General features: G+C 41.4%; 1 protein-coding gene across 4 annotated transcripts in view; it reads left to right on the top strand.

The window, feature by feature from the left end:
• EPHA6 (EPH receptor A6) overlaps positions 1-25,952 on the top strand; it is an 898,770-nt gene that overhangs the window by 666,186 nt on the left and 206,632 nt on the right. For all 4 annotated transcript variants that reach the window (XM_030581541.1, XM_030581522.1, XM_030581531.1 and 1 more), the window contains 3 exons: positions 9,106-9,214; positions 14,024-14,094; positions 15,965-16,090. In XM_030581541.1, the coding sequence (XP_030437401.1) occupies positions 9,106-9,214; positions 14,024-14,094; positions 15,965-16,090 (306 nt within the window). The remainder of the gene's footprint in view (positions 1-9,105; positions 9,215-14,023; positions 14,095-15,964; positions 16,091-25,952) is intronic.

Here is a 25,952-nt window from a genome sequence, read left to right as displayed (position 1 = left end):
TAAATAGTCCAAGACAGTGGGGACCGATACAGTTTGTGGAGTAAGGTCATGCTGGGTGCACCAGTGAGAGAAGCGCTTCCATTTAGCGAGGTACGTTGTTCGCGTGGAAGGCTTTCTGCTTCCCAGCAGCATCTGCTGCATGGAGGTGGAACAACGCAACTCCGATTGGCTCAACCAGACAGCAGCCATGCTGTTAGATGAAGGGACTGCAGGTCCAGGTGGTGAAGCCTGCCAAAGTCCTGCATGATGAGATCCGGACAGAGTGGCTGGGGAATCGGATCTGTCAGAGAAAGGTCGAGCAGCAGTGTGTACCAGTGCTGTCTCGGCCAAGCCGGAGCGATCAGAATTAGACGGGCTTTGTCCCTGCGGAGCTTGAGTAAAACTCGGTGGACGAGAGGGAATGGTGGGAAGGCATAAAAGAGCTGACCTTTCCACGGAATTAGGAACGCATCCGAGAGGGAGCCCAGGGAGCGACCTTGTAAGGAGCAGAACAACTGGCATTTCCTGTTCACTTTGGAGGCAAAAAGGTCTACGTGGGGAAAGCCTCACCTCTGGAAAACCGAATGGAGAATGTCCGGACGGACGGACCACTCGTGTGACAGGAAGGATCTGCTCAGTTGATCTGCGAGAGTGTTCCGGACTCCTGGGAGAAAGAGGCTACTAGATCTATGGACTGGGCTATGCAGAAGTCCCATAGTTGGATCGCCTCTCGACACAGGAGGGAGGACCGTGTCCCTCCCTGCTTGTTTATGTAATACATGGCCGTTGTGTTGTCCATGAAAACTGCAACACAACTGCCCTGCAGGCGTTGGAACGCCAGCCGGACCTCTCTCAGCTCTCGGACATTGATGTGTAATGTCAACTCCCGGGACGACCAGAGGCCTTGAGTGCGAAGCTCCCCTAGGTGAGCACCCCAGCCCAGGGATGATGCGTCTGTTGTTAGGGACGTGGAGGGCTGGGGTGGATGGAACGGCAGACCTGCACACACAAGGGATGACGTTCGCCACCAGTCGAGGGAGCCCAGAACACTCGGCGGAACTCTGAGTATAATGTCTATGGCATCTCTGCCCGGATGATAGGCTGAGGTGAGCCAGATTTGTAGAGGAAGCATTCACAGTCTGGTGTGCTTTGTGATGAATGTGCATGCAGCCATGTGACCGAGGAGGCCAAGGCAAGTGTGAGCAGAGGTTGTTGGGAAGCTCTGAAGTCTTTGTACAAGGGAGACTATAGGCGGTTGTAGAACTGAAAGGGATCCTGGGAGGCAATTGGTACTCTGCTCTTGGGTCCCGCTGTTGGTTTGGTGGGACCGGAATTGTTACCCCCTTGAGGTCCAGACTGACGTCTGCGGTTGGTACGACCTCGTCTTCTGGCAAAGTCTTGCCTTGGCATAGGTGGAGGGTAAGGGCGCTGAGGTTGGGAGCGGAATGACCGTCTTTGAGTCTGAGGTGTATGCATTCCCAGCGAATGCATAATTACGCGGTTGTCCTTGAGACTCTGCAGTCTGGGGTCCGTCTTTTGTGAGAACAAGCCCTGTCCATCAAATGGCAAGTCTTGTATGGTATGTTGAAGTTCAGGTGGCAGGTTCGGACACTTGGCAACCATGATATACGTCGCATGGCTATTCCAGAGGCGGACCGTTCTAGCTGCCGAGTCGGCGGCATCTAGCGAGGCCTGTAGGGAGGTCTTCCCCTCCTCCAGGAGTGCTGTAAATTCCTGGCAGGAGTCCTGCAGGACCAACTCTGTAAACTTTCCTACCGCCTCCCAGGTATTGTAGTTGTACCTACTCAGGTGGGCTTGTTGGTTCGCAACCCTGAGTTGGAGGCCTCCCGCGGAATAGATTTTCCGTCCCTACAAATCCATTTGCCTAGCTTCCCTAGATTTAGGCGTAGAAGCTTGTTGGCCGTGGAGCTCCCGTTCATTGACGGACTGTACAACCAATAAACAGGGAGGGGGGTGCACATAGAGATACTCATACTCCTTGGAGGGAAGCATGTACTTCCGTTCGACCCCTCTGGCTGTGAGTGGGATGGATGCTGGGGATTGCCAGATAGTGTCTGCTCTAACCTGGATTGAACGGATGAAGGGGAGAGCCACTCTGGTTGGTGTCTCCACAGACAAAATGCTTATCACCGGGTCCTCCACTTCTGGAACTTCCTCTACCGGTAAGTTAATATTCTGGGCAACACACTGCAGAAGGTCCTGGTGTGACCTGAGGTCAGTTGGAGGTGGACCCAACAATGATGTCCCCGCTACTGCCTCATCCGGAGAAGAGGAGGATGACAACCCAGGGACGAGTGGGTCCTGCACTGACTCCTGATCCTGGGGGACCTCCGGAGCCGTAAGATCGTGCGGTTACAGTGCGTGGGTACTGGTTTCCTCTGTACCAGCCGGGGGAGGTCTGCTTACAATGGCCTCTGGCATGTGGTGCTCTGAGTGACCGGATTGTGATGGGCGAGCCGGTTCGCCTTGGGCTTGATGGTAAGCCAAGGTGTCCAAAAGGACCACTGATGAGGTTCCGTGGTCCGGGCCATGGGTATGCGTGTCCGAATCCCCATAGGAAGCTGTCATAAACAGATAGCTAAGGGTTAATATCTCTTTCACCTAAAAAAAAAAGTAACCTGAAGCACCTGACCAGAGGACCAATCAGGAAACCAGACTTTTTCAACTCTGGGTGGAGGAAAGTTTGTGTCTGAGTCTTTGTCTGCCTGCCTGCCTCTCTCTCAGCTTTGAGAAGTGATTTCTGTTTCTGCTTTCTAATCTTCTGTTTCCAAGTTGTGAGTACAGAGATCATAAAATAATAAGGGTATTGTTTTTCTTTTGTATTTACCTGTCTATAGTTGCTGGAGTGCCTTGATTTGTATTCTTTTTGAATAAGGCTGTTTATTCATATTTCTTTTAAGCAATTGACCCTGTATTTGTTACCTTAATACAGTCTCTCTATTTGTATGTATTTTTCTTTCTTTTTTTATATAAAGCTTTCTTTTAAGACCTGTTGGAGTTTTCTTTAGTGGGAAATTCCAGGGAAATTGAGTCTGTACTCACCAGGGAATTGGTGGGAGGAAGAAGTCAGGGGGACATCTGTGTGTGTTAGATGTACTAGCCTAACTTTGCATACCTCTGGGTGAAGAGGGAAGTAATTCTGTTTTCCAAGACTGGGAACGGGGAGGGTGGAGTCCCTCTGTTTAGACTCACGGAGTTTGCTTCTGTGTATCTCTCCAGGAACACCTGGGGGGGGGGAGAAGGGAAAAGGTTTATTTCCCTTTGTTGTGAGACTCAAGGGATTTGGGTCTTGGGGTCCCCAGGGATGGTTTTTGGGGGGACCAGAGTGCCCCAAAACACTCTTAATTTTTTGGGTGGTGGCAGCAGTACCAGGTCCAAGCTGGTAACTAAGCTTGGAGGTTTTCATGCTAACTCCCATATTTTGGACGCTAAGGTCCAAATCTGGGACTAAGTTATGATAGAAGCACTGTCCGCATGGGATGAGGCGGATGGTGACGAGAAGGCCACGGGGGAGCTGAGGCCGATTGGATCAGGTCTCTGCGTCCAGTCGATCCTTCTCTACGCGGTACCGGAGAACGGTACCGGAAGTCGTATCGATGCCGAGAGTGGGACCGGGACCTGCGACCAGCCCAGTGCTGGGAGGTCAACCGGTGCCTTGAATCTCCGTGCCGAGATCGGCTGCGAGAGGTACGGCGGTGCCGGGATCTGGACCGGTGCTGAGAGTACCGAATCGGCGACCGGGATCTCAAGTGGTGCCACGAGTACGACCGGTATCGAGATGGAGAGCAGTACTGGGACTGCGAGCGGCATCGGGATCGATGGTGGGACTGAGAGTGCCTGCAGGACCTGGATCATGACCGGCGACGTTCGACGGTACTAGGTGTCATAGTATGCCCCCCCACTCTGAACCTTAGCGTCCAAAAGATGGGGTACCAGCATGAACCCCCCTAAGCTTAATTACCATCTTAGATCTTGTAGTGCTGCCACCAACCAGGACTTGCAGTGCCTGGTACACTCTGGTCCCCCCAAAATCTTCCCAGGGGACCACAAGACCCAGACCCCCTGGATCTTAACACAAGGAAAGTAAACCCTTTCCCCTACCGTTGCCTCTCCCAGGCTTCCCCTCCCTGGGTTACCCTGGAAGATAACTTTGATTCAAACTCCATGAAACTTAAAACAGAGAGGAATTCACCTTCCCCCCCTTCTTCACTCCCCCTCCCAGACTCTCCCTGAGAGAGAGAGACAGTAATCTTAACACAGAGAGAAATCAGGCTTTTCCTCCCCACTTCTCTTTTTCCTCCCACCAATTCCCTAGTGAGTGCAGACTCCCTCCCCTGGGGTCTTACACAAGATAACCCAAAAATCAATCAGGTTCTAAAAAAGAAAAAGCTTTTAATAAAAGAAATAAAAAAAAGTAAAAGTTGTCTCTGTAAAATCAAGATGGAAACTGTTACAGGGTCTTTCAGCTTATAGACCCAGGGAGAGTCCTCCCCCCAGCACAAATACAAGTTGCAACCTAGATACAATTCTTCCAGCAAATACACATTTGCAAATAAAGAAAACAATCAAAAAGACTAAACCGCCTTTCTAACTGGTACTTACTAAATAGAACAGAAGAGGCTGTTTCAGAAATTTGGAGATATCTGCTTTCATGTCTGGTCCCTCTCAGAACCCAGAGAGAACACCAAAAAAACCCAGAAAGCACAAACAAAAGCTTCCCTCCACTGAGATTTGAAAGTAGCTTGTCTCCTGATTGGTCCTCTGGTCAAGTGTTAGCCAGGTTTACTGGACTTGTTAACCCTTTACTATCTGTTTATGTCACCAGGTGAAGATGGCCTCATTATGGCAGGCTTGCCCAATGATTGAACAACCCGCACCAGCGGTGACGGGGGTTGAGGCAGCTCTGGCTCCGTCAAGGCAATCAGTTCTGATACTATAGAAAATCTAACTGTATACACAATAACTATATAAACGAGCGAATAGCTAGGGAGGTGGAGATCAGCTAAGCCGCGCTCCACTGTTCCAACGACCGACATGGGCGGTAAGAAGGAACTGAGGGACGGATGGGCCAGCAGGGGTACATATCAAGCGCCATAGCGGCGCCACTCCAGGGGGCGCCCTGATGGCCCACCTAGTGTTGCTAGGGTAAAAGTCTTCCAACGAACGTGCACGTGGTGCGCGCACACCTAACTGGAATGGATATGAGCAAGCACTCGAAGAAGAACCTCTGCTTTTGACAAATGCTGCCTTACAAGGAAATGACATCTCTCAAGGGGCAAGAGATTGGACTAATTTTAGTGAATTGTACGCTATGAAACCAAATTTCCCCTTTAAAAAGGCACTGTAAAACAATTCATGTTTAATATAATAATACACTACCAAGAATATAGTAATTTAGTAATACATTATCAAAAGTATAACTGAGGGGAAATAGAAGAAGAGAGGAGATAGCAAGATACAAAGCTGATGGGAGGGGAAGAGTGATGGAAGAAAAAAGCAGGGAGGTGGCAAGGGCGGAAAAATACGTAACAGAGACATGATAAAACTTAAAGATTTTATTACTTAAAACCTAAAGGTCAACTTTAAAATATAGTTGAAAAAATGAAAGAATGTGATGAAATAGATCAGACAGAAGGAGGTGCATATGCTAAAATTTGCCTAGGACAGCAAAAGGCCTGATCTAACCTCTGCTTTCAAGAATTTTGTAAGAAAACTGAAAATTGCGTTTGCTTTATTACTGTATTCCCATTCCATAGCCAGAGATTCCTGGTGGGCTTTTTTGTGTGTGTGTTACTCATTGCACTGTGCTTTTATTGATTTCTACAAGGATTTCTTCAAGCAAAAATAAGCATTTCCATCACTTTACAGGCCTTAACTACTTCTCTGTCAGTTTTTACCAAACCTACATTTTCCAATTATACTTGTCTGTCATTTGACATTTTTATCTGACAAGTAAATTAAGGTCGTCAGGAAGAGTCAGGCTTGAAGGGACCCTTTGTAGTGATGTGGCTAGTTGAAGAAAATCCTAATATATTGGACTCTGACATATCTGCCATCATGGTAGAAGAGAACAAGAGGAGCAAAATAATCACTTTCTAAGAGTATATAGTCCCAGTTAAGAATCATACTGGTTAAAGACAGAAAAGATCAATTTAGTCATCGAGTCCATCCCCCTCCATGTGCAGGATATAGTCCTGGTTAGAGGACTAATGTTATCAAATTGATATATTATACTTCATTTCTGCTAAAAAGCCAAGAAACAACAGTTCTACTAAACAGAAATGATCCAGAAAGCCTGACTTATGCTCTTCATGATGGTTATTTGGGCTATGGAACCAATTTTTATCATCATCAACTCTATCCTTCTCCAATATCCAGAACTTTAGTTATCAGGAAAGAAAGCTTCAGATTGTCCATTTAGCAGCAAGTGTGTATTAAGTATGTCCAGGCACAGGGAGTTAGTGTATCTGAACCCTCATCATATTCCTTCTGCCCCTGCTGAATTCATTGCTCCTGCATACCATTTTTTTCCTATTAAACTCATATTGAAAGGGCTGCAGTTTGTCCTCTAGTCCCCACTTCAAATGGTAGCAATATGCACTCATTTAACATTTTCTTCTCTTTTTATGGCTTTAAAATGTCTCTGGCCTTAACAAACTCTGCAGCAGTTTAGCAGGGGCCCCAACAGTTGAGAGATGGTATTCAACATTTGATCTGAAGGCCTGGGCTGATGATTATTATTTGCACTATTACTTGTGTCACATCATTTTTGTTAAGTTGATTTTTTCCAAGTAAATATGACTCTATTGAGTATAACATGATGCAAAGTCTAAAGTCATTCCCGCAATATCACTAGTTACTGTTTGGGAGCTTAACTATTTAGTGAGTAGTTGATGAAAGATTTCACTATATCTTCCATTCGAAGATGTATGTATCTAACTTGTCTGTGAAGAGTTTATTGACCACAGATACTGAATGCAGTATTGTAATTTATTGTCTCTACATATTTCCATTAAATTATAGAGACAGAAACCGAATGCAGAGATTAATACATTGTTTTTATTGCAAATTGGACATAAATTACTATTGCTTTTATTTGCTTTGACGACTGTTGCAAAGATAGCTCATGCTATTTATTAGTTGCTAAATCTCATAAAAACTAACAAATAGAGAACAGATGGAAATGTACTGGAGGGTGATAACTTTCACATAAAATTAGGTGCAGATAAAGATCCTCGGGATTACAGAGCAAGAGAGATAGAGACAATAGAGCCAAACCCTCTCTCATTCATAGAGCATCTAAAGACTGAGGCCTTGAACTGGTGTCTAGGCACTACTGCATATAAATGTTTAATATTAATAATAATAATTAATAATTAATTGATCAGACTCGCAGAGTCATATTTTCAGGTGATTTGCTGAGACCCAATGTCTGTTGGAAAAATGATAAGAACAGACAAATCTTGAGAACAACATTTTTTGTTGTTTGGATAGAGTGCAGGGAGCTAACAGATGAGCCTGAACTCAGATCACTCTGACACCCATTAGTTCCCCTGAAGAAAACTGACTGGGATTATCATAGGTAATTAGTGAATCAAACTAATGGACCGGATGAGCTAATGAGCCAATTAGCCCATCAGCTCAAGATTGATAAAGAGGCAGAGGAAGGAAGTGCCAGGTGAAGAGGAATAGGGCTAGCTGAGTCCAGTCTCACAGAGGCCTCAGGGAAGGGAGACTGCTCCTCTGTGGTCCTTAAGGGAGGACGGAAAGCACAGGGGATATTCTAAACAATACTGTTGCATAGGACTGTTGCATAAAGATGTTGGTGGAGAGAACTCAAATGGTACAGTGAATACACAGCCAGTGGAGTCGGAGCTGGTTTTTGGGGTGCAAAGAGGCAGTCTAGGGGTCATGTTCCGCTACAGCTGCCTTTCACCAAAGCACCTTATAGTTAAAACTGTACAAATATGTTAGCAGCCTGAAGAGCCTGTGCTGCAAAGGAACTCCCACATGCTAAATAAGAGTCTTGTCATTGGCTTCTGTGGGGCTTATTTATATAGTCCATATTATCCATACAATATTGGAAGATTTTCCCACAGAATGAATGCAGACTTGGGCTTAGTGTTAAGCTGACTAAATAAATGTGCTGTCAATGTGTCTAGAAGTTTGCTAAACTTGGACCCTGGCAAATTGCAAGAGTTTGGGAATTCCATAGGCCTTCCTCTGATCATCTTGTAAAGCTTATACTCAAGAAACCACAGTATCTTAGCAACTGTGACAGAATATAAAAGAATGCCAGTTTATTCATATATCCAGGCCACAAACCATTTAGGATTTTAAATATATTTTTAAAATATTGGAATATAATTGCTTTGCCAAAACCCTTAAAGACCAACTGCACGTCATGAGTTTTCTTGTGGTTGGAAAGAACACAAAGCATTATTTTTTTACTATTACCTTATTACTATTATTATTACAATTATCTAGTGTAGTACAGCTTTGGGCTCTTTTAAATATGGGGCCTGATTTTGACACTATAGTTGTGTGTGCAACTGTGCACTTTGCATGCACACTACTTCATGTACACATTGCTAGCTGGAGAGTCTCTCTAGCCATCTGTATGTGGTAGTGTACATGCAAGCTATATGAATAATTACAGGACAATACAGTGTAAGTTTGAAAATCAAGTTCAATTTTAAATTTCATAATTATTGGCTATTTTTATGAGCTGATAGCTCCTGGACATTCCAGCTATTTTGACTGTAATTTTTAAGCTTTGGCAGGCAGGAGCAGAAGTTTCAGGACCAAATAACAGAGGAGAAAATGTTTGTGCAGTTCCCAGGTACCTCTTTAATCTCTCTCTGTCAAAACCACCTCCCCACCTTCAGGAGCAGTGTAGGGAACTAACTACCTGCCTGTTGACCTCCTCTCCTTCCCTCCACAGGCAAATTCCACCGACTGTCCTCATTAACCACCAGAGAAGTCATTGCAACTTTCAGTTCTTATAGCGTAATCAGGCATTTGGCTAGTGGAATATTCTGATCCTTTCTGCATGTATCCCATTCATGGAAACTTTAACCCCTCTTTTCTGTGTTTCTGTTTCAGCTTCTGATATAGCTGCGGAGCAGGGGCAGATTCTTGTAATTGCCACTGCTGCTGTTGGTGGATTCACTCTCCTGGTTATCCTCACTCTGTTCTTCCTAATCACTGGGAGGTAATTCATATTACACTGTACTAGTTCACGTAGAGTGAGATTCATCCCAATGAGTGGGCTAACATTAGTTAAATCATTACTCCATAGCTTATGTGGTGAATAGGGCCTTGTGCAGTCCAAATATCATGGTGTATGTGACCCTTATTGAATGTTGACAGCTCTCCCAATTTTAGTGAGAATCTTCTAATATTTGGTGTTTTCTTTCAAACACCACTCCTAGAGTCATGTGATTTGGTGAGAATCGCTGCATTCATTTTTTCTTGCCCTCCTTGCCAAGAAAAGCTTGAAAACTTGATCCAAGTACACCCTAAAGGTTCAGAAGCCAGAAGGCAAATAAAAAGAATCACAAATATATATTTTTTATTTTAAATCTCATGATTTTAAGCCAATTTCATGATGGGGGGGGCTTGACTCATTATTTTGTGTGCTTGCAGTTAGCAATAGTGCGTCCTCTATTAGCCTATTTTAGTAGCCTATTTTTGTGACCACTTTCTGTATTAAACTTTAAAAAAGAATACATATCCAATAATAGATGTAGCAATTGAAATACACAAAGAGAAAATATGCTTTCTGAAATCTATTGCCTGATCAGTTTTTGATTTTTTATATATATCTTGTTTATGAAAACAGTCCAGTCTAGTGGTAGAATCATGGTTTTACAAATCTAAGTACAGATCGGGAAAGTGGTACCAGAAACAGAGGGAGGACAACTAAGAGAATTGTGATCAACTTAAGTAAAGGAAAAGTTAATTGAAAACCCTTAGAATTAAACATACTAAGAATAATACTAATTAGATTGTAGAATAGTCTCCCCAAAGGAAGTGGTGAGAGTCCTATTTGCTTGGGATTTTTAAAATTAAGCTGAACAAAGCTGTATTAAATCTACTTTAGCAAACATTGATGCATTAGCAGGGGATGCACTAGAAGACCTATTAGGACTTACCCAATGATTCTCTTATTCCATTTCCATTTCCTTCCTTGTAATACAATACTGACTGTTCAGTTTGCTTCACTTGATATGATGATCATGATCTAATACTGACACTGTGTTAATTGGATGAGGAGTTGCTTTTATTCTATTGGCCAGATTCTGCTCTTCCTTACACAAATGTAAATCTGGAGTAAATCCATATAACCTCAGTGGAGTTACTACCACTTTGCCCAGATGTAACTGAGATCAGAACCTGGCTCCCTGTCAGTGTGAGGAATCATGTGTCTCAGATCCTCCACAAAGAATATCCATGCAGCAGTCTCCCCCTACCATGTGGAAAAATGGACTCAACCACTTCCACAGCTCCACCACCCCTGGGCCCCAGGATGGCCTCTTTCTCACTCCAAGGTTTCACAAGAAATGAGTATGATAGCCAAGAAAGGAGAGGGCCAGATGGACAGATATCACCCCTGTCCTGTACCCGATTCAGTTTCCAAAAAAAAGTGTGTTCCCACTCTCTTTTGTGCCTGGGATCCCTATGGCCAGTGAGAGTCACTGGTTATGCAGCTTCTCTGGGGTTGTGCCTCTAGGAAACAGGAAAAGCTTCAGGGAGACAAAGCTTCTCTAGAGACATGAGGAGACTCCACAGAGAGGTTCTTTTGTTTTCCTGAGGGGTAGGGGATCCCACAGTCTGTCTCATGGGGAGGGATTGTTATGCACAAACTGTGGATTCCTTTCCTCCACACAACATAATGAAGTGGAAGTATCTCCAAAGAGGAATTGTTAGTGAGTTCCTCCCTCTGTGTGGCATCTGGTTTTTGCGAGGGAGGGGGAATCTATGGATTGCGTGGAACTGAACACTGTATTTGCTCTCCTGCTTAGAATCTAAGCTTTAATTTGATTGGCAGAGGAAGTTCTAGCCCTCCTGAATGTGAATATGTCCGTCATTATGTGAATGAATGCACTGCTTTCTTGTGAAGCCTGTAACATGACAGACAAAAACACAATAGAACCAGCAGGAATTAATATTCCATCAAGAATAATGGGAGAAGTTAACTTCAAAGACTAATTGTGACCAATTAAATATTACTAGTGTAAGCAGAGATCTTTACTAGTAGCTAGTGCTGAAGATACTGGAAAATATTATATTGTTTCAGTGGAAATAAGGATGGATTCAGCCAACAAAGACAGGAAAATTTTGAAAGAAATGATTATGTAGAATCATCAAGTGGAATTCCTGAAAAATAATGTGAATGCATCTCTTAAAAGTAACTCGGTAATGGAATAAGATTAGTATTGATGTGGATATTCTTGAATTCTTTCTACTTTCATTCTTTCTCTTTGCTAATGTTAAGAACATCAGAGATTCTTTTAGCTTTCTAACACCTTACTGAATGGAACTTTTCAATTATATAAGATATGGATTCATTTTGAAGTATCTCTTAAACACAGTGATAAGACAGTATTCATTGGAAATTATTCTCTGAAGACAGAGTGAGAAAATTTTGAATAAATACTCAATTTACTATAGGATTTGAGGCAAATTTCAGTGTGAAAGATTGGATTGGTACCCTACAGATGTGTTCTGCTTCACTATTTAGAATTAGCAATTTGATGGACTGTCGAATCACAAGGCTGCTGATGAGTCTATTCATATTAAAGAGGCATGGTGAGATAAGCACCTGCTTGTGACTTCAGTGAATGATTATCCATTAAGAGCAAATAGGAAGCATTTCCATCAGTTTCAGATATTAAAATGAAAGATGCGATGACTTAGAGCCACAAAAATTATGGGGGATGGATGGCTAAATTCCAGAGAATGCAGCTTTAAAGCCTGTTACGATTTATTTTGGTCATTAGAGAAATTATTCCTCAGTGTTTTGTCCTAAGCTACAAATAATGAAAACGTGTCAAAACTGAGAGACTCACTGTTTCAACCCAGATGAGTGCTCCCTGCTGGACATGGACTAAGCTGCTGCAATGCACAGTGGCGCTCATCACCGTTTGCACATTACACATGGTGCATACCACTGGCAGCAGCAGCACCACCCCTGGAGGTAAAAAAGGCTACCCAGTGAGGGAAAAAGAGAGCCCCTAAATGGAGTGGGATTGCTACCGAGTTAATGGGATCACAGTGCCACTTACTACAGTTTGCCTGACAGATCCTCTGTCACAGTGGAGGGACCACCAAACCAAACCAAAGTTGAATGATGCTGCGACCCCTAAAGTGAAAGTGGTTCAGCTGAGTGTACCATGTCAAAAATTTCTGGGAGTGCCCTTGATACTGGATGCAAACCTTTGGTGCCATGTACTCTTGACTTGCTGGGGCTGGGCAGAATTGAGGCACTGTCTCTCAGGTTCCAGGTGTCTAGGCATAAACTCCTGGTGCAGTTGCCATATCTGCCCCCCACTTTTGGCATTGAGAACACTGTGGTCCAATTACCTAGGCCCTGAAGCTAGTGCCAGCTCTCTCAAACTTCCACAGTAGCTGTTGCATGCTCTCAAATTTCCACTTAAACTGTGGACCCACTGATTTACTGTTGCCCCCTTTGGAACTATGTGACAGTGTAAGGAAGAGACGTTGCAGAGGGATTTCTAAACACCCACACCTTTTGTCACAGAAAGCATACAAGACATACAGATCCATGCAAAAATAATAAATATCTTTGCACAAATACCCTCTCTTCAGTGTCCTCACTACTCCAAGGTGGCCTTTGGGATTTGGTTGGTCTTTTTAGAGTCCCAACACCCTCCTGCTCCTCCTGTCCAGTCTTCCCTTTTTGTTCTGGTTGGTGAGCGAAGGCTACCAAGAGAAGAACTTATCCTTTTTCACTTTCCAGTCCCCTCTATCAGGTAATCCTCCAGGCCAGCCTCCAAGCCTCCCTTAGGTTATCAAGGTCCCTATTAGGTGATCCTTTGCTTGGTTACAATCCGCCTGAAGTCCAGACGAGATGAAAACTCTTTTTTTGGAGGTAGGCCATCTTCTGCAGCATACCCATTATGTTGCCAGGACAAAGTCATTCATGTTTGACAATCCTTGATTGCTCATCATTGCTTGTCTTCTGTCAACACCCTTGGAATTACAGTCCAAGATGAAGGCAAAAAGACAACAGGCAAAGAACAACTCACAACCAGATGGTGCTCACAAAACAAAATGGAGTTTTTAGTTTGATATAAATACATTTAGACATATAGTTAATAGTTACACTCACAAAGCTGGTTTTATGTTATTTATTCCGTATGATCACTAACATCTTCACAGAGGTGACAAAATAATGAATGCAGAGATTGGAGCAGAGGCTAATTAGAGAAAATGTGTGGTTCTGACATGGAAAAACGGTTTTATCCTTCATGAATCCCATTAGTGTCATAGAATCTATTACCTTTGTATAGAAAAAGTGAGCTGCTTTAACCCCCAGGACATTACAGATAATAGCACAAATCAACATATAAAAACACAAAGGCATAGCATGAGAGAGGCTAAATTCCATAATTTATCACCAAATTGGAAGGATTTTCTGTTGTTGTTTGTAGACAAATTAAAGATAAGTGCAGACCTGGAAATTCAATAACTGGTTTGAGCTAAATTTGAAAAGTTTGGATTTATTGTGTCTAACTTGAATTTCAGTATAGTTCCTTTTTCTCTGTTAATCACCCCAATCACATTCTATTTTTATATCTTATATGTGGCTTTTTTGTAGCTGCTCAGAATACATAATCTTTCAAAAAAATGTTATCTATAAATCTCTGTAAATTCATAATAGGTAGATCTTGTAATCAAAGTAACTTATGATATCATGAACCTCTATAGAAAATGTAATGTGCATTTATTCTGTGTATGACAACCATTTTACTAAAACTCTTTGTTCTTTAAAAAGATGCCAGTGGTACATAAAGGCCAAAATGAAATCGGAAGAGAAAAGAAGGGCTCATTTGCAAAATGGACATTGTAAGTAATACAGTGTTGTGTTATTTAATGCCTATGTTGCACTTTCAATGAAAGTTATATATTGGTTTCTCTATACATTTTGACCCTGACCCTGTAATAATCCATGTGGAAAAACTCCTTAGTTTATGCAGACCCACACTGATTGTAGGACCAAGGCCTCTCTTTTTATCGGTGCATCCTCTTTGCAAAAGTTTTTTGAAAAACTTGCATTTATTCTACTGAAAAAATCTGTAAGGGAAAAAGACCATCACCTTTTGCATTTCAACATTAATATTTTTTATCAGTTTTCCAGACTTGCCTGTGAATTCACAACAGTTCTGTATTATATTATTCTGTATGAAGTGATTATCAGTAGATTCTGCTACTATGGTGCATGCAGCTTACGTATGTGAGATCAGACACTTTTGATTAGCACTGCAGTCACTGTTCAAGTAGGACTCCTCATACCCACCTCCATGCAAATAGACTACCACTTGTTAGTCACTAAGAGTGAAATCTGTGTGGACAATCACTCAAAAAAGAACAATTATTCTACCCTACAGTAGCTGTGGTTGTTTGAGGTGTGTTATCAACACAGATTCCACGACCTGCCCTCCTTCCCCATTGCTGCTCAGTCCTACTCTTATGGGATTCTATATTGATGAAGGAACTAAGGGGCAGTTGGGCCTACTCTACCATTTATGTCCTGAGGTGCAGGGGCACGAGGGCACGAGGGCACTGAAGTGCAGGCGCTGCCCCAATAGACACTGCTAGCCCAGAAGAATCTGATCTTGCATGCCTGGGGCACATGTGCAACAAAGATGGAATCTCTATGGGCAGTAGCTCTTGAAAAACCATAGTTCCTATAGGGCAAGTAACCATTCTCTTTGCGGCAGTTTTCTGCTGGAATATATGACAGATTGGGTGTTCCGAAACTAAACTTTAACAGTATTCTATCTGTGTATTTACCATTTCCGGTGCTTCCATATTGGTAGTGTCTTCCTTAATGGTAATACACTACCTTCCAAGTGTCTTAACAGACTCATAATAGTAGTATTACATGAAATGCTAAAATGGAGATTCAGTATTGTTCTGCTGAAGAGCTACTTTTTCCCTATGCAAACAAATTATCTTACATTAATTAATTAAATCATCTCCAAGTCTGAAGAATAGGGGCTGAGTATTCAATTGAAGGATTCATATATGCACATTTAATTATAACCTTGATCATCTTATTTACTAAAGTGCCCGATTCTTCCACGAGTACCTTACTCATAATCCCACTGAATATTTACTATACTGCTTGTCTGGTCATGTAGTACTTTATGTAAGGGTAGCTGAATCAGGCCCCAAATTGTAAACTATCCTTTGGAAAGCAAGATGGGAGTTTGGGGGTGGAGGCCTTTATTATTGAATGAATGAATATTCATGATGGTGCAAGGTGCTGGACTAGCAGAACTGGAGAATGAAGTCTTCTATTAATCCAAATATAACCTTCCACGCATGCTGCCCTACTTCTCCAGTGTCGCTCAAGCCCACCTAGAAAGACCACTTCTGTGCGGGGAGGGTATTGTTACTTCCATATTCATTCAATCCCTGGCAGCTCTAAAGCTGTCAACAAGCCTGCCAACTATTGTAGATGTTTGGCCACCCATTCATTTTACATAGGCTACAATTTAATTAGCAATCAGTTGCTAATAATTTTGGGTCACTATCGACTTAGTCCAGATTGTGTCTGTCAATTTAAATATAAAAGGCTTAATATCCCATCACTAATGCACTGAACCATCCAGTCACTGCATTTATTTACAGTTAATATTGGTTATAGCATGGTAATGTTTGTTGAAGGATTTTTGACTAAAACATAAGTAAAATCTTCCTTTCTTTCCAGTGCGCTTCCCAGGAATAAAAACATATATTGATCCAGACACATATGAAGACCCAGCTCTTGCTGTCCATGAGTTTGCAAAGGAGATAGATCCTTCAAGAATTCGTATTGAGAGAGTTATAGGGGCAGGTAAAAGCATGCAGGCTTACAAAAATATTAATAATTGTCTCTCCTAGACATAGGGAAACTGCCTTGCTCAACTTGAAGTCATATGGTGGTAATCAAATACTGTATCAAATGTGGGCAGAGTTTCTCAACAGGCAAGGACACTCTGGGACAGCTCTCACCCTCAGTGCTGAAGGTGCAGCAGGAGTGGCAATAGAAGTCTTTCCTGTCCTGCTGCTACAGAAAAATGGATGGGCTGCCTCCTCTTTTGAAGAGTCCAGAAGAATGAAGTGGGAACTAGTTGCTCCCTCCAGACCATGAAAGTGTGGGTGATAAAGGTAACCGGGCTGACTCCAGAAGAAGAGTCCAGATTGGTGGCAATGGTAATCTGCATCTTAGCTTCTCCACTGAATGTTGGAGCCCAGTCCTGGGATTCTTCTTTCCTATACAATGGAGGGAGGATGGCAACCACTGCAAGTAGAAGTTCAGTCCTCCCTCCATTAGGTGGCTAGGGTTATCTAGGGATGTTGAGTCTTCAGAGAGCAGTACACTCTGACTTTAGGGATAGGAGGCTGAATATTTATGAGAAAATATTGTGACAGATGTATAGTCTTTGCAAAGATTTTGCTGTATTCTAAAGTTTAATTAAAAGACAAAGAAAAAAAGGGTTCCTAGCTAGTCTGGTGGGGAAGATTGACAGATAAATCTAGTAGTGCCTGTCTCTATTTCCACATCCAGACGGACAGACTCCAAGAACATGCAAACAGAGGCATGAACATAACCTATTCCTATTAAAAGGGACACTGTAGGACACGTAAGTATGGAAAAAATGAGTATTACATTTACCACATAAAGGAAAAAACAAAATCAATGTTGTTTGGCAGACTGTGTCACTGAGGCCACATTTTGCTCTATCATCTGACATAGATTAGATAGGTCCCAAATGATCTTCAGTTTGCTAAGTACTACCAGTATGCAAATACAATTTGCACTGTTTCCATTATTTTTGCAAATGTTAATTTTTCTCACACCTATTTCAGAGTTCCCTCTGTTGAGTCTGTCTTTCAGAAGATTCATGAACACAGGACTTTTGACTGAAAGAGTTAAATCTATCTTCCCTTCCAGAATGATAAAACCTTTATTTTCTTTCTTTGAAAATGTGCAGATTTCAGAAAAATCTCTATGAAGACTATAAAAACAAAGCTTATGGTTTTAGAATGTTTCCACTTATTGTTCATGCAAACATGCTCATTGATTTTAAATTCTACATTTTTTTTAAATGGTCTAATTCTTAGTTGGCCTTGGAAAGATAGTGCCAAAACTTGTTAAGCTATACAGAGTGCAGTAGCTTTATTGCACGTGAAGTTTTGTTGAATTTTCTTTTCTAATTTCATTTCATGTTGATTTTCATGCCTTCAGTTTTGCTCCAAAATGCAAACTGAAATTCAGCCAAGACTACAGTTTCAGGCTGACACCATGCACTGAGGTTCGTATGGGATGGGATTTTCTGAAGTGCCTAAAGGTATGAAGAGCACAAGTCAATTGAAACTCAATGGGATTCATGCTCCCAACTTTCTGAGGTGCTTTTTGAAAATCTCACTCTTTATTTTCAAATTAAATCATCATCTCACCATGCTTTGTTCATAACTCAGACCAGGCTCACTGAAAAGTTTGCAAAATCTAACCAAAATCCAGGCTAGATGAAGTTCTTCCAATTTAGGGAGTTTTGTTGTGAAAGAGTTGCACAGCTTCTTTTCAGCCACATGGTATGTACTGCCATGAAACTATATCAAATTTCTGATGCGGGATGTGATGTGCAACAGATATTAATGAAACTGCATGAGAAACAGTCCTCCACAGGTACATCTAAGACCAAAGGCTAACCTCAACCACATATGGTTTGTACATAATCATTCTTAGCACTTAGCAGAATGTTTTTTCTCTCATAGAAATAAATTCATTTTACTAAAGTGGATAAGTATTACTATCCTCATTTTACAGGTGGAAAAACTAGGCAATAAGGGTATATCTACATTAGGAGTTTTCAGTCCTTTCCCCACAGCTGGACTACCACTCATGCAGTTTTACCTGAGCAAGCTTAATTGATTCTGGACCATTGTGGTCATCTAGTTTGACTTCCTGTGTAGATAGACCATAGAACTTCCCTAAAATAATTCCTAGAGAAGACTTTTAGAAACATATCCAATCTTGATCTAAACATTGTCAGTTATGCAGAATCCACCATGATCCTTGGTATATTGTTCCAATAGTTAATTACTCTCACCAGTAAAAATTTACATCTTATTTCTGATCTGAATTGTCTATCTTCAAATTCCAGCCATTGGATTGTGTTATAACTTTCTCTGCATGATTGAAGAGCCCTTTATTAAATATTTGTTCCTCTATCGTACTTACAGACTGTTATCAAGTCACCCTTTAGCCTTCTCTTTGTTAAGATAAATAGATCGAACTCCTTGAGTCTATCACTATAAGACTTGTTTTCTAATCCTTTAATCATTTTTGTGTCTCTTCTCTGAACCATCTTCAATTTATCTAGATCCTTCTTGAATTGTGAGCACCAGCATTGCTCCTGTGCCAAATATTGAGGTAAAATAACCTCTTTACGCTTACTTGAGATTCTTGTTGATGCATCCCAGCATTGCATTAGCCCTTTCAGTCACAACATCACACTGGGAGCTATATTTAGCTGATTATCCACCATGACCCCCACATTTTTTTTGCATAGTCACTGCTTCCCAGAATAGAGTCTCCCACCTGTAAGTATGGCCTACATTCTTCTTCAGATGTATACATTTAACCATATTAAAACACATATTGTTTGCTTGCACCCAGTTTACCAAGCAATTGAGATTGCTCTGCATCAGTGACTTGGCCTCTTCATTATTTACCACTCCCAAAATTTTTAAGTCATCTGCAAATTTTAGCAGTGGTGATTTTTTTTTCTTCCAGGGTCATTGATAAAGATGTTAAGCACAGAGCCAAGAACCAATCACTGCAGGACCCCACTGGAAGCAGACCCACTCAGTGATGATTACCTGTTCACAGTTACATTTTGAGACCTATCGGTTGACCAGTTTTTAATCCATTTAATGTCTGTTAATTTTAAATTATTCTAGTTTTTTAATCAAAATGTTGTGTCCAGTCAAATGTCTTACACAAGTCAGAGTATATTACATTGACATTACCTTCATCAATCAAACTTGTAATCTCATCAAAAAAAGTTGTTAAGTTAGTTTGACAGGATCTATTTTCCATAAACCCAAGTTTATTTGCATTAATTATGTTAGGCTCCTTGAGTTCTTTATTAATTGAGTCCTATATCAGCCACTCCCATAGGCACTGGCTTCCCCTCTTTCCCGTGGGTGCTCGATTCCCCTTTTACCCCTGACTCTGCCCCCACTCCACTCTCTCCATGAGGCCCTGCCCCTGCCCCACCTCATCCCCACCCCCATTCAATCCCTTTCCCCAAAGTTCCCACCCCAAATCTGCCCCCTCTCTGCCAGTATTCCAACTCCTTCCCCAAATCCCTGCCCTGGCCCCACCTTCTCCTCGTCTCCTCCCCTGAGAGCACCACATTCCCACTCCTCCCCCCTCCCGGAGTGCGCTAAAGCTGTGGAACAGCTGTTTGGCAGTGGCCGGGCAGGAAACGCTGGGAGGTAGGTGGAGGAGCGGGGACATGGCATGCTCAGGGGAGGGGGAGGAGGAGGAGGTGGGGCCAAAGGGGAGGGGAACTTAGCTGCCGGTGGGTGCAGAGCACCCATTATTTTTTCCCCGTGGGTCCTCCAGCTCCAGAGCACCCATGGAATCGGCGCCTTTGGCCACTCTATTATGTGGCCTGAGATCAGTGTCATGCCAACAGCCCTATAACTACTCAGGAGAGCTAGGAATGGAACATAGATCTCCCAACACTTAGTATTGTGTCCTGAGCAGTAGGTCAGTCTGCCTTCTGCAAAGGTACTCATAAACAATTAGGCTAGTGCAGATTAGCATTCAGGCACGCTAGCTGACACTGAGATACCCAATTCTGTATACCTTTTATTTGAGATTAGAATCTGTCCGTAAAGTCTCCACTAGTTAAAAGGGTAAGAAGTGTAAGGTCACTTCAATATAAGTCACCTGCACAGGAACATGGATTGATGATACTGCAGTGGACTAAGGTCTTTTAAAACAGTATTATTCTTTTATGTATTTGGGAAAGTGTCTGGGTTGGGATTGCAGAAATGATACCTGAGAGTCAATGTATGTAAAATGAACACAATGAAAAAATATTTAAAGAACTGCTCAATATATGTGATGTAGTTTTCCCAGTTACAGAGCCCTTCCAGACTGTAGATAGCCACCACTTGTAGCTTTTACTGGCATGCCAGCCTGAGCGGGAATATCTACACTGCTATTTTTAGCCCGATAGCACAACCCCCGACTAGCCTGAGTCAGTTACCCTAGGCTCTCAGACTCGCTCCTGTGGGTCTTTTTTGCAGTGTAAACATACCCTCAGAGACAGGAATGAACTCCTGATTTCTAATCTCAACTCTGAGTCACTTTTCCTCTCTCTGCTTTAGTTTATCTCATCTGTAAAATGATGATGACTGATAATTTTTGTCTGTCTTCATTACAAAAGCATTGTGAGGTTAAGTTAGGTATTTCCTTGGATAAGTCAGCTTTATCCTGTGTCAACATGTAAGTTTTAAGTTTTATGTTATCTAGAAGATGCCTTTTTGTTGGATACATGTCCTTAAATGCATTGGCTTTGGGTGAAGCCATATACTTTATTGGGTAGCGTAACAAAGAATTTTAAATTCATGTGCCTAGCCCTATTCCAACTGAAGTTACAAATTTCCCATTGACTTCAACAGGAACAAGATTAAGCCATGAGTGAAATATATACAAAATAGACAAACATACAATTAGAACATCTGTCTTTATGTATATATGTTTTGGTTCCAACTAAATTGCATGTACAATGTCTTGTGAATATTATCTTAGTATCTGCTAAATCTTATGGCACTTCTTGCAAGAGACATTCAATTAATTTTTCTTACAGAATATATTTTTAATGAATAAAAGGGAGAAGGTCATCGTGTTGAGCTAGCTGACAATGACAGTATGTTTGCAGAGCTTCATCTTCTCTGAACATCTTAAAATATTGTGGATGATTCATGGTACACTGAAAAAAAACAGGCTGTTAATCTGGAAAGTTTCCACCAGAGAAAGATGAGTCAGAGCAGGGCATAATTACATTCCAACTCTCAGATTCTAAGTAGAGAGGTCAGGCACTTGAAAGGAATTGCAAAATTCTTTTATTTGGGGGAAATGCATGCTGTTAAGTTTCCCAATCTGAGCTCAATCACTCAACCAGACAGAGTGATTGAGAGCTCTTAGAAATACTTTTCTACATAGTAAAATATTGAGACTTTGGTGCTGTGCCCATAATGATCCTGTGTACCATTAAACTCTGAAAATCTCTGTGGAGGCAAGCTCAACTGAAAAAAAAATGAGGATGAAATTAGGTTCAGTTCCTAGCAGTTAACCTGAGATCTGCACTGTCAGACACAAAAACATGAGCATTTCCCAAAGGGAACTATGAGTCTAGGGCTTGAAGAACTGTGGTTTATAATATTTATAGTATAGTTGCATTTATAGTTGTATTGATATACTACAATGGTAGATGACATGACGATTCAGAAATGTTAATAGATTTGTCTTTCCTTAAGAGTCTGTTCTGTTTATACAGTAGAACAAGATTCAGTGATTTATTCATATCCTAGTTGAGTATTGACATTGCACTCCAAAGATGAAAATGTACAGGAAGTATTTTACATAGATGTGGCCATTCTTCTCTCCAATTCACTTAGATGTGTCTCATTTCTGTGTGTTCAAGCAAAGAGTATCTATGCTTTACCTCTTTACCCTCGCCGTGTTTTAAGTGTTGTATTTCAATAGCCAGGAAAATGCTACCTTTCTGCACTTCTTTTATTATTGAAAAGCCTGTGTGAAGATAAAGGTCTTTCACCAGGTCTTAAATGGGGCACAACTTGGATAAAGTAAGAGCGCTCCTGACAGTGAGAGGTACTCAAGTCTTTGATACCATGGAAAAAGTCTGGATTGTTTAGGCAGTTTTCTCTCCAGAACAATTCCATTAGTTGAGATTTAGTGGGTTCTTTATTATGGAAAGGTATTTTTCCTCTTCCTCTGAGTACAGAGACCATGCATCAAAACTAAATAAATTTAATGGATAGAATTTTGTAAGACTGTTTTCTTTGTAACTCAAGTTTTGATGGCTATATAACACAGGGTTTAAGTGTGAGTGATTTTTTTCACTATTCACTGTTGTCAAGGTGTCACCCCTATTCTGAACTTTACGGTACAGATGTAGGGACCTTCATGAGATAACCCCTAAGCTTATTTACCAGCTTAGATCTAGTAGCTATCACCATCAAATAGTTTAAACAAATATTTATGGGAGAGTCATTTGGAAACTCTGTCCCCCTTTTCCTGGCAGGATTGAGACTGATTCACTTCCCACCAATTCCTGGTGAGCCTAGATCCAGAAAACCCTTGGATCTTAAAACAAGGAAAAATCAATCAGGTTCTTAAAAGAAGACTTTTAATTAAAGAAAAAGGGTGAAAGGAATACCTCTGTGAGATTAGCACGCAAGCTACTCTCACAGACAACAGATTCAAAACACAGAGGATGTCCCTCTGGGCAAAAACCTTACACAGAGAAACCCAATTTGATTCTCCCTCTATACAAAAGGAAGTCACAAAAAAAATAAACATAATCTAATACATTCTTTCTCTAAACACTTGCTACTTTTAAGAAATGTTAGATGGCTGATTCCTGGATCTTTCACTCTGGCACAAACTTTTCTGAACAGACAAAAGACTGATTTCCCTCCTCACTCTTTGAAAACATCTTGTTCCCCCATTGGTTCCTCTGGTCAGGTGTCAGCTAGTCTAAGTGAAGTTCTTAACCCTTTACAGGTAAAAGAGGAATTAACCCTTAACTGTCTGTTTATGACAACTGTGCACTGAGAGTGTTTACATTCTGTGCTTATCAAATTGTTGGCTTTTCTACTAAGACAGTTTAGTGTATCAGCGCTGGTGGTTTTGGTGGACAGAAGGAATAGGAGCCACAAAATCCAGAATTCTAATTCCAGTTCTGACACTGATTCTTTGTATTATTTGTAACTTCAAAAAGATCTCACAAAACTAAGTGATTAGGCAACAAAATGGCAAATGAAATTTAATGTGGATAAATGTAAAGTAATGCACATTGGAAAAAATAACCCCACCTATATATACAATATGATGGGGGCTAATTTAGCTACAGCTAATCAGGAAAGAGATCTTGGAGTTATCGTGTATAGTTCTCTGAAGACGTCCGCACAGTGTGCAGCAGCAGTCAAAAAAGCAAACAGAATGTTAGGAATCATTTAAAAAGGGATAGAGAATATGATGGAGAATATCTTATTGCCCTTATATAAATCCATAGTACACCCACATCTTGAATACTGCATATAGCTGTGGTCTCCTCATCTCAAGAAAAATATACTGGGATTAGGAAAGGTTCAGAGAAGGGCAATTAAAATGATTAGGGGTTTGGAACGGGTCTCATATGAGAAGAGATTAAAGAGGCTAGGACTTTTCAGCTTGGAAAAGAGGAGACATAGGCCTGGTCTACACTGGGTTGGGGGAGACGATCTAAGTTTTACAACTTCAGCTATGTGAATAACGTAGCTGAAGTCGACGTACTTAGATCTACTCACCGCAATGTCTTCACTGCGGTGAGTCAACTGCTGCTGCTCCCCTGTCGACTCTGCCTGCGCCCCTCATGGTGGTGGAGTACAGGAGTCGACAGGAGAGCACTCGGGTCGATTTATCGCATCTAGACTAGACGCGATAAATCGACCCTGCTGGATCGATCGCTGCCTGCCGATCCAGCGGGTAGTATAGACATACCCGAAGGGGGGATATGATGGAGGTATATAAAATCACGAGTGGTGTGGAGAAGGTGAATAAGGAAAAGTTATTTACTTGTTCCCATAATATAAGAACTAGGGGCCAAAAAATGAAATTAATGGGTAGCAGGTTTAAAACAAATAAAAGGAAGTTCTTCTTCACACAGCACATAGTCAACCTGTGGAACTCCTTGCCTGAGGAGGTTGTGAAGGCTAGGACTGTAACAGGGTTTAAAAGAGAACTAGATAAATTCATGGAGGTTAAGTCCATTAATGGCTATTAGCCAGGATGGGTAAGGAATGGTGTCCCTAGCCTCTGTTTGTCAGAGGGTGGAGATGGATGGCAGGAGAGAGATCACTTGATCATTACCTGTTAGGTTCACTCCCTCTGGTGCACCTGGCATTGTCCCCCACCCCCTGGGTATTTTTAGTAAAAGTCAGGGACAGGTCACAGGCTTCTGTGAAGTTTTGTTTATCGCACAAGACCTGTCCCTGACTTTTACTAAAAATACCCATGACAGAATCTTATCCTTACTAGAAAATATCTTTAACTCAGCTCCACTGCACATATACATTACAATAAAGTCCTTAATCACAGGATCACATACAATTTCTAAAATAACATGTAGCAGCTTGTAATATTTTTCCATTTTTGTCTTACACTAATTTCATTCTCATAGGAGTTCTGAATACAGTATTGATGTATTGATTTAAGCATTTTACTTTGATAACTTCTTTTAATTCTATGGCATTTTCTTTAATTATTTTGTCAACTATACACACTGTAATTTCTTTCAGTCACCAGCACAGATTTCCTTACATGCAAATTATCACAATTTCTCCTTGTTACATCTGATCTACAATATGTTGTTTTACATACTGTTTACTGTGGATGTGTTGTTTAAATATCATTCATGAACTCTAGCACAGAATTACATGACAGAGAATTACACAATACTAGAAAATGCTGTGTGTCTATGGTTCTAGAAAGAAATTGTTTGATAACATGTTGTCTTTGAGAAGCAATATGTGATCATGTAATTATATCATGTATTGTAAAGCACATGTCCAATGGGGCAGAGTTAAAGTGGTGTGTACATCCCTAGCTACAATATGTACAGCTTTTTTGTTTAGTTTTATAGAAAAAATTCATAACACAGAAATATTTGGTTAGACACCACCTGAATCAGGTAAGAGATCTTATCTTCTGTGCACATGTACTAATTAACTAAGTTAGCTAATTGGGTAGGTAAAGTGTAGCCTTCTTTTGCACTCAGTGTATCCCATTCACCTCATATGGACACCAGTTCAGCAAAGCACTTAAGAATATGGTTGTCTATCCAGACCCTATTCAGCAAACCACCTAAGCACATGCATAAATCCTATTGATTAAAGTGGGATTTAACTACATAACATTAAGCACACACTTAATGTTTTGATGTATAAGGGCTAAGATGCTCAATAGGAAGTACCTCGTTTCCCACCTTACCTGCTGTTAACTAAATCAGGGAAGGGTCCTGAGGAAAATACCTTATTCTCAGTGCACATTTACTAATTAAGGGTATTTCTATACTGCAGAAAGGTGGGATCTTAACTTGAGTTAGTTAATTTGGATTAAAATAGACCCATTGACTTAAGGTCAGAAGGGACCATTATGGTCATCTAGTCTGACTTCCTGCAGAATCTCACCCACCCACTCCTGTAACAAACCCCTAACCTATGTCTGAGTTATTGAAGTCCTCAAATCATGCTTTAAAGACCTCAAGCTGCAGAGAATCCTCCAGCAAGTGACCTGTGCCCCATGCTTATGAGGAAGGTGAAAAACCTCCAGGGCCTCTGCCAATCTTCCCTGGACGAAAATTCCTTCCTGACCCCAAATATGGAGTTCAGTGAAACTCTGAGCATGT

The sequence above is a fragment of the Gopherus evgoodei genome, chromosome 1, assembly GCF_007399415.2.
Source record: "Gopherus evgoodei ecotype Sinaloan lineage chromosome 1, rGopEvg1_v1.p, whole genome shotgun sequence".
NCBI lineage: Eukaryota > Metazoa > Chordata > Testudines > Testudinidae > Gopherus > Gopherus evgoodei.
This window is presented reverse-complemented; position numbering and strand designations above follow the sequence as displayed.